This window comes from Poecilia latipinna, unplaced genomic scaffold (genome assembly GCF_001443285.1).
Source record: "Poecilia latipinna isolate Pla-1442-1.1 unplaced genomic scaffold, P_latipinna-1.0 Scaffold2640, whole genome shotgun sequence".
Lineage (NCBI taxonomy): Eukaryota > Metazoa > Chordata > Actinopteri > Cyprinodontiformes > Poeciliidae > Poecilia > Poecilia latipinna.
The window spans coordinates 107,431-118,102 of NW_015115256.1; the positions used below are offsets into that span (position 1 = coordinate 107,431).

At 45.8% G+C, this 10,672-nt stretch overlaps 2 protein-coding genes across 4 annotated transcripts; one reads left to right on the top strand and one right to left on the bottom strand.

The window, feature by feature from the left end:
- Positions 1-1,280: 1,280 nt before the first annotated feature.
- LOC106938604 (clathrin heavy chain linker domain-containing protein 1) lies at positions 1,281-6,809 on the bottom strand. Of its 3 annotated transcripts, XM_015020715.1 has the most exons (11): positions 6,393-6,809; positions 5,435-5,586; positions 5,269-5,354; positions 4,991-5,189; positions 4,549-4,682; positions 4,341-4,440; positions 4,143-4,243; positions 3,904-4,075; positions 1,949-2,148; positions 1,630-1,815; positions 1,283-1,565 (listed from the first exon to the last, which is right to left on the bottom strand). In XM_015020715.1, the coding sequence occupies exons 1-11, from the start codon at positions 6,582-6,584 to the stop codon at positions 1,378-1,380; spliced, it is 1,710 nt and encodes a 569-aa protein (XP_014876201.1). In that variant the 5' UTR covers positions 6,585-6,809; the 3' UTR covers positions 1,283-1,377. The 3 variants fall into 3 exon arrangements, with proteins under 3 accessions (XP_014876202.1, XP_014876201.1, XP_014876200.1); XM_015020716.1 differs by lacking the exon at positions 6,393-6,809 and adding an exon at positions 5,841-5,957 and having other exon boundaries at positions 1,281-1,565; positions 4,341-4,682; XM_015020714.1 differs by having other exon boundaries at positions 4,341-4,682.
- Positions 6,810-6,828: 19 nt separating this feature from the next.
- Positions 6,829-9,694, top strand: rps27a (ribosomal protein S27a). Its single transcript, XM_015020719.1, has 6 exons — positions 6,829-6,930; positions 7,040-7,104; positions 7,401-7,455; positions 8,177-8,262; positions 9,292-9,423; positions 9,513-9,694. Exons 2-6 carry the CDS (start codon positions 7,057-7,059, stop codon positions 9,660-9,662), a joined length of 471 nt encoding a protein of 156 aa, XP_014876205.1. The 5' UTR covers positions 6,829-6,930; positions 7,040-7,056; the 3' UTR covers positions 9,663-9,694.
- The last annotated feature ends 978 nt before the right edge of the window (positions 9,695-10,672 follow it).

A 10,672-nucleotide genomic window follows, 5' to 3' on the forward strand; every position in this document is an offset into this window, starting at 1 on the left:
GAACCGGTCCAAACCGGTTCAGAACCAACAGAACCAAATCAAACGGAGTCAGTGTAAGAAGTGAAACTAGGTTCTGGTTCTAATCCGTGTCAGAACCGGCCCAGATCCAGGATCAGATACTGGCCCACATTCCTCCTCTGATGATGTCATTGTCTCCATTGTGACACGACCTCTGACCTTTGGTTTACTGGGACAGAGCAGAGTGCAGAGAGGAAGTGATGTCACAGCCTGTAGGTGGGAGAACTGGTTCCGGTTGTGGTTCCGGAACCAGAACTGGACTGGACAAGCAGTCCACTGGCTGCTGCTTGTTCAGGCCTGTGGTTGGTTCTGATCCGTCTGAGTCCACTGGTACCGGCCCAGATCAGGTGAGTTTCTATTGCTCTTACATTGAGGTTCTGTTGGGTTCTGGTTCTGTTTAAGGACCCGTGGACTGAGGATTCACTGAACCAGTTCTGACCCGAACAAAGGAAGCTCTGTCTGGGCCGTGGGATGCTGGGGGTCAGAGGTCAACCTGCTGGGGGTCAGAGGTGAATGTTTAGGGAAATTAAACTAAAATGTGTTTAGTTTCTGTGAATCGTCTCGCTTTTATGAAGGAAAATAAAGTTTTTATTTTGTGAAATGTCTCCAGCTTTTTCCAAAAATATGGAAAATTATAATTATAAGCAGCCCAACATGAATCATAAAGCACAAAATGAAGCTAAAAACACTAAAAGCCTTGGAGCGTTGGTGACCTTCTGTTGTAGGAACCGGATCCAAACCCAGCAGAACCGCTAACGGCAGCTAGCTTCAGAGAAAACAATCATTTATTATGACAGAGAGGAAACAGAGACAGCAGGTTAAAACCAGCGGCTAACGCGCTAATCACAGATATTAGCTCTACTAACGCGAAACCACTGTACCAAAACGTAAGCTAATGCTAAAGAGCTAAAATCATGTTTATAGCCAAACTGACAAAACATTTGTAGTTACATTTCTTGCTGCAAACAGTTAATATTGAATTCAGAATTTATTTGGAAACGTATAAAAATTGATTTAGAGGAAATTAAGTACATGTATCACTGTCCTCCACTTCCTGTCTCTGTCCTCCACTTCCTGTCTCTGTCCTCCACTTCCTGTCTCTGTCCTCCACTTCCTGTCTCTGTCTACCACTTCCTGTCTCCGTCTACCACTTCCTGTCTCCGTCTACCACTTCCTGTCTCCGTCCTCCACTTCCTGTCTCCGTCCTCCACTTCCTGTCTCCATCTACCACTTCCTGTCTCCGTCCTCCACTTCCTGTCTCTGTCCTCCACTTCCTGTCTCTGTCTATCACTTCCTGTCTCCGTCTACCACTTCCTGTCTCCGTCTACCACTTCCTATCTCTGTCCTCCACTTCCTGTCTCACAGGAAGACATGCTCCATGACCCATTCCCCTTCCAGGTCCGATGTCCAGGTTCCGGGTCCATGCAGGATGGAGTGGATGGCCCGGCTCAGGTCAGCCCGGTCTAGTTCAGCGCACAGCGCCGCCACCTGGTCCCAGACGTCCACTGAGCAGCTGCTGTCCTCCAAGATGGCCGTCGCCAGCACGTCTGAGGGGACAGGGACGCGTCAGGACGTCTCACATCCAGGCTGGGTCAGAACCGACGCACTCACCTGGACCTCTCCTCAGGAACCCTTCCAGAAGCTCCAGAGCCAGCTGGTACCGGTGGAAGTCTGCCAGCATGGAGACAAAGGTCCCGCCCACAGACAAGATGGCCGCCTTCCCGTTGTCGTCTGCGTTGGTCAGCAGCTGGAGGAGGGACAGGCTGGGCGCATGGGACAGAACCCACAGGCTCTCCTCTGGACACACACAGGACAGGTTCTGGTTCTGGTCGGACCAGGAAGTCCTCACAAAGACAGAGAGACATAAGATACACAGTTCATGAGAACCTGCAGGTTCTGGTTCTGGTCGGACCCAGAGAAACAGGCTGACCTGCGGTGAGCTGCTTCCTCTTGATGACCTCGGCGGCGCCGTGCACCAGGCCTCTTCTGCACATGCTCAGTGCGGTCTTCTGGTGGTGGCTACAGGCCTGGTAGACGGCGGAGGCCAGAGCCAGGCAGAGGTCGGCCACGCCCCGGGTCCTCTGAGCATGCTCAGTGAGCGCGTCGCCCACAGCCTCAGTGAAGGTCAGCCTGAGGAGGACGCCTCAGTTACACCAGAACCCAACCAGAACATGATCCAGAACCCCACCGCAGTCCGGTCCAATGAGACGTTTGAGCCCAAGTCTCAACCCAAAGCATGTTCTGATGCCCATAAATCTCAGACCAGAGGATGTTCCCTCATCCTTTCAGAAACTCCAGTCCAGGTTTGGTCTCTCCTCAGGCTGTGAGATCAGCCTGATCAACACAGGCCTGATTCCTCCATGTTAGCACCGCTAACGCTGAGTTAGCTCCATTAACCCTTAAGAGCTGATCTAAGGTATTAGTTTAATTGACACTAAAGCACAAATCATAAACAAGTTGCTAAAACTAATGTAATAATCATAAATATTAGTTCCACTAAAACCAAAGCATGACACCAATGCAATATTTAGCAGAAGCTAATGCTAAAGCACTAAGTCCAACCTGACACATGTGTTACAGCACACATAGCCCTCTACAGGGCCAGTTTGTTACTACATGTCTATTTGTTTGAGCTTCAGGAAGTGATTCTTTCCAGAAGACCTTTCACTTATGGTTTCAGTTTATTGTTGTTGAGCTTTGCTAACTCTGATGCTAAATTAACCCGATTAGCCACAGTAGGTTTCAGTCAGAAGCAGCAGGACATCAGGAGGTTATTAACCGTCTACAGTGATGCATTCTGGGTACAGAATAAACATCATTTGCTGCATCGCATCAGGGGCTGAAAACAGGAGGAGAGGAAATGAAACTGCTGCGTTACCTTCACTTCCTTAACAAGCAGAACATGAATATAAGCAGCTAACTACTAGAATAATTCTCTACAGTTCATAACCAAAACCTCAACAAAATGTTGAACGTTTCAGAATTTATCTGGAGAAATGAACTTAAGGGAATCTAAGCGTTTCCCAGCCGGGCCCTGAAGGTTTCACATGCTTCCTGCTGTACTGTCAGCTGATTGCAGCTCAGCAAACACCTGCCAACTGAAATCACCTGGGCTGAAGCAGGAAACACCTGAAACATGCAGGGAGTCTGGAGGACCAGTGAGCTGCTGACTGTTTCTGCTGTTAATGCTTTAGAAAGGAGAACCGACCACTGGATCAACTGAACAGATTCACTGGAGAAGCTCCAGCTGATTAGTGCGGCTGGCACCAGTTGGCTGGTCCTCACTTGAATTAGGTCACTTTACAGGAAGAGAATATCGATGCTAAATATTTTCATTTATTTTGTAGTTTTTCCTCTGTTGTGTTCAGTGACGTCAGTAACGTTACACAGTAACTGACGTTGGACCACTTCTTTCAGTAACGAGTAATCGAACACGGTGCCATTTCAAATCCAGTAGTCAGACTACAGTTACTTATCGACTGCACAGGCTCTGCAACCTGTGTATTGAGCCACACAAAAACACACACAGAGTACTAACGTTTTGTTTTGCATGTTATAACCATTAAACAATCTCCCCTTCAGTTCAACCTAATAAGTGGAGACACAATGTTACTATTATAAAACAGCTTATAATTAAGTTTTGGCAAAGCTCAAAGTAATTTTCACAGGCGGCGGGTTGTTGTTGTTAGCAGCTGCTGAAAGTAACTAAAAAAGTTACTTTGAATGTAACTTAGTTACTTTCCAAATCAAGTAATCAGTAATCTAACCAAGTTATTTTTTTCAAGGAGTAGTCAGTAATCTGATTAAAGTTACTTTTTCAAAGTAACTCTGCCATCACTGGTTGTGTTTCTAAATGTTGCTTTCAGAACCGGGTCAGAACCTCACTTGTTGAGCGTGACGGCGTTAGCGATGAGCTGCACGTCTCCGTGCTGCAGAGCCGAGGCCACGCCCCTTAGCGACAGCGCCGCCGACAGCTGGCTGCCCGTCGCCGCGGTAACCAGCAGCGCCCGGAAGAACAGCAGCAGTGGGGGGGTGGAGCCCGGCGGGGCCCGAACACCTGAGGGAACAGAACCAGAATCAGCCAGGTTCTGGGGGAGGTTCTGGTTCTGGTTCTGGTTCTGAACCTCGGAACATCTCCATGGTGTCCGAGTCCCTCAGGACCGGAGACCGGGCCGCATGGAGGGCCGCCGCCTCGTACTGGGAGGACCGGAGCAGGTCCAGGAACCTGGGGAACAGAACCAGAGTCAGTTACTGGTTGTAGTCCAGGCAGGCCCAGGCGTCGTGGCTCTGCCTGGGTCAGGTTCTGACCTGTAGAACCCGACCTGTCCAGGTGGTTCCTCAGCAGTTTGGACTCGTCCAGCCCGGTCGGCTCCTCTTCCTCCAGCAGCTCAGCTGGGATGCAGAACGACTCTTCATCACCGCCTGGAGGACGGACAGCAAAGGTTGTGAAAGGTTCTGGTGGATCACGTCCAGAACCAGAACCTGCTGGCTCCATAACCATCAGTTCATCTCCAGATTGTGAAGTTGGACCTTCGTCCTGCAGATCGGGTCCGATCTCCTTGAGGTTCTGGATGACAGAACCCAGCAGCTCCTCCAGCGGAACCGTCTGACCCGATTCCTCCCAGACCGTCAGACGCTGACCCACCAGCTTCAGGCGTCGGAACCTGCAGAGATCACAGGTCAGAGCTGCAGCGCCACCTGCTGGACCGGAGAGGAAATGCAGGAGGATCAGGGAGGCAGGAACCAGAATTTGGTCCGGATTCTGGACCAGATTCAGACCGGATTCTGGTCCGGACTCTGGACCACATACTGTTCTGTGTTCTGTAAATGTTTATGTTTCTGTTGTTGATAAAGTTTAAATAATCTGAGGCGAAACCCGGGTTCTGGTTCTGGTTCTGGTTCTGGGTGACCTACAGTCTGCTGGAGGAACCTTCATGACCTCAGATTTTCTGATCAGACCCAGTTTCCGTACCGGGTCATCAGCTGCTGGTTCTGGGCCCTCAGGCGGTCTCTGTGGAGCTGGGCCTCTTGCAGGTCAAAGGTCAGCTGGGTCTGGACCTCCACAGGACCACACAGGATCTTCCGGTCCAGCAGGCCGTCTCTCCGGGTCTTCAGGTGGTCCAGATGGATCAGCAGAACCTCTGGGTCTTCGGACTGGGCCACAGTCAGACCTGCAGAAACGCAGAGAGGCGGGTCATCAGAGGTTCTGAAGCCCATCCAGAACATTCGGCCCAGAACTTCCAACAGAACCTGGTATCAACAGGCTCTGGGTGGTGGCCTTCTGCCTCCGGACCTCCTGCTGAAGTTCTGCTGTCTGGTTCTGGAGGACTGAGGTTCTGGACAGAGAGCAGACATGCTTGTGAACCTGTGGTGCTGTTTGGACCGGACCGGTCCCCATCAGAACCAGCAGCCTCACCTGTCAGTGATGTGAGCTGCGTAACCCAGCAGGGACTGCAGGTGGGATGCTGCAGCTTCCTCCTCCCTCCTCTTCATCTCCCTGATGACGCCATCGTACTCTGACTTTATGTCCAGCAGGAGCCTCCTATAGGCCGAGGCTCGACCAATCACCTGCAAGATACAGACCAGACCTGTACGGCTCCAGCAGAGCTAATTTTTCATTCAGCTCGTTAGCATGTTTGCTAACTTTGACAATGTTTAGCATACTTAATGCACCTTAAGTTAATTATTTGGGATAAATTCTAACATGCTAATTTAAGAGTCTGTTTGTGTCACCTACACTTGGTGGATGTAAACATGGTCAAAATAAGCGCCTCCGCAAGTATCATGTTGGTATAGATACACTAACATGGTACGGCTAGAACTTTAGAGTTAGTGACCATGAGCTGTGTCCATCACTGCCACTCAGTTTGGGTCCAGTCTGGTTCCTCAGTGATGAACCTGAGACTGGACTGGAGGTTCACCTTCCAGGCTGACTGAACCGAATATAGATGGTCAGAGCTGGTCAGATGGTCAGAGAAACCCAGAAGACCTGCATCAGACTCAAGAAAGCTGAATACAAAGACATGGCAAACTTTCCAGATTGTTATCTGTAAAAGAAAATCTGGAAAATCAAGAATAGTTGTGTCTTTTTTACTTTGAGGTTTGAGTTTGGACTGGAAGAACTTAATAAGAGGATGAATAGTTCTGCAACGTCCTGTATAAAATGGACAAAAACTTGAAAAATCTGTAGAAAACTCAGAGAGCAGTTGTTCCAATGATCAAATGAAGGAAAAACATCAAGGACCAAAAGAAAACATTTAAATTGTTAATAAAATCCTTCACCTGTTCATAATATCAGAATTAGAACTTCCATAAGAGTTTTGTGTAAAATATTTCACCTATTCAAACCTTATTTTCTCAGCTGACTCGCTCACCTTGTTGAACGCGGAGCGGTAGACTATGTATCGCAGCTCATCAGTGCCCTCCTCTGGACACTGCAGGTACTTCTTCTCTTTCTCGATAAACTCGTTTAGAGACTGAACAAACGTCTCGTCACTCTCATACACCTCTACATCCATTACGGGACTCATTTCTGGATCTTCGGTGTCATTTTGTTCTTTATTCATCTTGTTATTATCTAGTTTTAAACCAACTCCAACTCTTCTGCGTGTTAGCCGTCAGTAACATAGCAATCGTGATGTTACCATGGAAACCGAGGACCTCTTAAAATCATGTTTTTGATTATTTAAGTTATATTATTTCAAGTATTTACCTTAATTCTATTTTTGATATGTTCAGCGCCGAAATATGTTATAATCAAAAGTAAACTAACGACGATACAAAAATACTGTTTCTGTTTTTTAATCAGGCACAATAACGGCCAGCTACCTCCGTTGAATCGCGTGTAGGAAACCCCGTTCTTTCCCCTTTGAGGTCCTCTTCTCAGGATCCGCCATTAGGAGTGAACCGGTGGTGAGTGGTGCTGCGTGTTTTTTTCACTTTTTAATAAAATATAACCGCATTTTGGATCAGTTTTCAATCTGAGTGGGTTCCGATAGTCTCTCCGTGTGTTTCCCTACAGGTGGACCGAACCTCACGATGCAGATTTTCGTGAAAACCCTCACGGGGAAAACTATAACCCTCGAGGTGAGCGTGATGGAGGGTGGCGGCGTTTACTTACTACGGTTAATCGGAGCTTTACTATTTAAAGGAGCACATATTAAGCCTGTTTTCTGATTGTTATTTTGATGTATAACATAATAATGCTCCGGTTGGTCATAAAAAGTAGCTAAACTGTAGCTACGTTGCTAAAGCTGGTAGAGCAGTAAACACGTGTAGTCTCAGAGGCTCGTTTAAACGGAGCAGATTGAAGAACTCAGTGTTGGAGCTTATAGAGTGATTTTATTCAATGCCATCAGGTTACATACGTTTTTATTTTCCAGGTTGAGCCTTCAGATACTATTGAAAATGTCAAGGCTAAGATCCAGGACAAGGAAGGTGAGTGTCAGCTGCTGCGGTCGATCCATTCAGGTGGTTCTGACTGATCCTGGTGACCCTGAACGCCTCTAAATGGGTCCAGCTGGACTTTAAATGAAACCTGTAGGAAAAAGTACCTATGAACAACAAATGTCTTAGTTACTATACTTCTGATATTTACTTAAAAATGTCTACATAGTTTAGATTTTTTTTAAAGGCACGTTGGCAGTTTTTCACCAACTTCCTGTGGTTTTTTATGTCTTTACAAAATGAAATCTATCATCTCATTTGTTGAAATTAGCTGGAGTAATGACTTAAGTCAAGACAATTGTAATTAACTGAGAATATTTACAGACTGAGTCACATTGGAGAATTTTCACAACATATTAATGAAGGTATTAAACTTTTCATATCTATTGGAGGATATTGGAGGGTTTCTCTAAACTCAGGGTGACTGTTCTGTTTATCTGTTTCTGGAGTTCTGACATGTTTGCTGATGGTCTGCTTCTGCTTTACAACAAAATTAAAATAATCTCTGATTGGCTGTTCATCTAGAAGACAGGCTATCTGCTGCTCAGAAAGGTTGCTGGTTCAATTCCAGACTTCCTCAAAGTGACCCCAGATGGCTGCTTCATCCACCCAGGACCATCAGTTTAACCTGAGACTGTGCAGGTCATTGAGGGGGTCTGCAGGTCATTGTTGTTGTTTCTCCATGTTTAAATTGTTGCTGATGTTCCTGCAGGAATTCCTCCTGACCAGCAGAGGCTGATCTTTGCTGGGAAGCAGCTGGAGGACGGACGGACACTGTCGGACTACAACATCCAGAAGGTGAGAAGAACTCTGCAGCGTTTGGTTCTTCTGAACAGATTCAGTTGAAATGTTTTAGTTCATTTCTTGAACTGAACTCTGAAGTTCTGTTTTTATTCTAATTTAATAGGAAATAGCAAATTTATTTCAGCCTCAAAGTTCAACCAAACCAAAATAAACCAGAGACATCCACTATCATCCAAAACAAGATCACATCATATTTAATAAAAAAGTCACCTAGTATTTAATTACTGTTTGTCTGTGGCTGTTAATGGTGTCATAAAGCCATGATGATTTTATCTTCAGATTAATTGAAATGACATATAAAGTTAAACACGAGGGTTTTAATCGTGCAGGTCTGACATTTCTCCTCTGATCACTGAGGAAACCTGAGTTGGTCTGAGTCTGTCCAGTGTAGAGGCTTCCTGAAGCCAACTGTTCAACACCACCTGCTGAAATCAGCAGATGTTCTGGAATGAAATTAACATTTAATTTTCTTACCAACACTGAAGGGATTCTGACAGTTTGAACTCTGGAAATGTTATTTATCCTTTTGTTCAACAGATCATAGCAGCATTTTAACAATCATTTTGTTTGTCATCATACATGATTACATATTGATTGACCAAAAACCACCAGATCATCTGCATGTTTCACCTTCAGTCTGATGATGTGAGGAGTTAAAACCAGTTTACTGACATTAATAAAACACAAACTTAATGTTTACTTTAAAACATTTCCACAGATCCCTGCCATGTTTTTCCTTAGAGTCAATCAAAATCATTTATGCTAAATTGCAGGATTATTTCTAATAATTTTGGTCTAATACAATCAGGAGCAACACACTGGACCTGCTTTCAGCTCAGGAAGTGAAGCATCAGGACAGAAACTGAATCAGATTTTCAGGTTTTCTGCTTTAATCGTCACTTTTTCTCCAAATTAACGTTTTACCAACCAGCTGCAGCAGAGAATCTCTGAATGGTTCTGGACCGGTTCAGTGTTGGTTCTGGTGGCCTGCAGGTGGCGCTCTGACCTGCTTCCTGTTTGCAGGAGTCCACTCTGCACCTCGTGCTGCGGCTGAGAGGCGGCGCCAAGAAGAGGAAGAAGAAGTCCTACACCACGCCCAAGAAGAACAAACACAAGAGGAAGAAGGTCAAGCTGGCCGTGCTCAAGTACTACAAGGTGGGCGGGGCGTCTGGTCAGAGGGCGGGGCCTCTGGGGTCAGAGGGCGGGGCCTCTTCCCTTCAGTGGCTGACTGTTTCTGTCTGCAGGTGGATGAGAACGGTAAGATCCACCGTCTGCGGCGCGAGTGTCCGGCTGACGAGTGCGGCGCCGGCGTCTTCATGGCGAGTCACTTCGACCGCCATTACTGCGGCAAATGCTGCCTGACCTACTGCTTCAACAAGCCGGAGGACAAGTAGAGCTCTGGAGGAATAAACAGTTTGGTTCCACATGCTGAGTCTGAGTCCTTTTTCTGCTGAACACTGCCTGGTCAACGGGGTCAGAGGTCAGGGTTATAAACATCCAGTTTCCATTAGAACCAAAGAGCTGATTGGTCCAGAACGTTCTTGGCTTTTCTGTGTCAGCAGGTTTTATTCCAGCAGTTGTCATGACGACACAACAAGGCCAGATCTGGCTCTCTGGGGACAAAATCCAGTTTTAAACTTGGGAATAAGATTTTTTTTAAAATAAGCTCAAAATGATTTAGAATGTAATTTCCACAAAGTAAGTCAATGAATTACAAAATAAAATGCTAATTATAACAAAATCATAGCAGGAAACCAGTAGCTGGAGCCCTCTAGTGGTCACTGGATGGATTTCTTAAAACCAGTTCAGGTTTCTGTGATCAGAACCAGTCTGAGCCCAGATCAGAGTCGGGCAGCAGGAATCGGGTCGCTGATCCTCTGATTCTGTTTCTCAAACTATTCCAGACCCAGAAACGTTAAACCCATTTATATATTTACAGGCTGACATGAAAGTCTTATTTTCTGAATGACCTCATTGAACTGAAGTCACTGGAAGGCCTTTTGTCCTGCCGGACAGTCTGACTCAGGCTTGTCAGATTAATATTACCTTTAAACAACCTTTTAGCAGCTATTAAACATACATGCAATACAAATGTGTTAATTTGGAAGTAATCTAATGTCTTTCACTTGGTGATGGAATTAAAGGAACTTTTCAGTCATAATTTATGGAATCAGCCTGTTATTTGCTGAATGCTTCCCTACAGATGAAAAGTTTCATAATTCAGTAATATTTTTTGTGAAGAATTATCACATAGTTGCCTTTTATTGTCTGATTTTATCAAGTGCTAAAATACAAAAACATGAGATTCTGTAACAAAGTGTTATTAAACATTTCAAAAGCAGAATAAGTAACTTCTGTGTAAACCTAAAGAATCATACTTTGTATTTTTCAATTATGTGATTCT

Coding starts and splice junctions, on each gene's coding strand:
- LOC106938604 (XM_015020714.1), bottom strand. CDS start 6,584: ATGAATAAAGAACAAAATGACACCGAAGATCCAGAAATGAGTCCCGTA. Junction 2,149..3,903: donor AACGCCGTCACGCTCAACAA/GTGAGGTTCTGA, acceptor CGTCCTCCTCAG/GCTGACCTTCACTGAGGCTG. Junction 1,566..1,629: donor GTTCCTGAGGAGAGGTCCAG/GTGAGTGCGTCG, acceptor CTGTCCCCTCAG/ACGTGCTGGCGACGGCCATC.
- rps27a (XM_015020719.1), top strand. CDS start 7,057: ATGCAGATTTTCGTGAAAACCCTCACGGGGAAAACTATAACCCTCGAG. Junction 7,105..7,400: donor GGAAAACTATAACCCTCGAG/GTGAGCGTGATG, acceptor TTTATTTTCCAG/GTTGAGCCTTCAGATACTAT. Junction 7,456..8,176: donor TAAGATCCAGGACAAGGAAG/GTGAGTGTCAGC, acceptor ATGTTCCTGCAG/GAATTCCTCCTGACCAGCAG.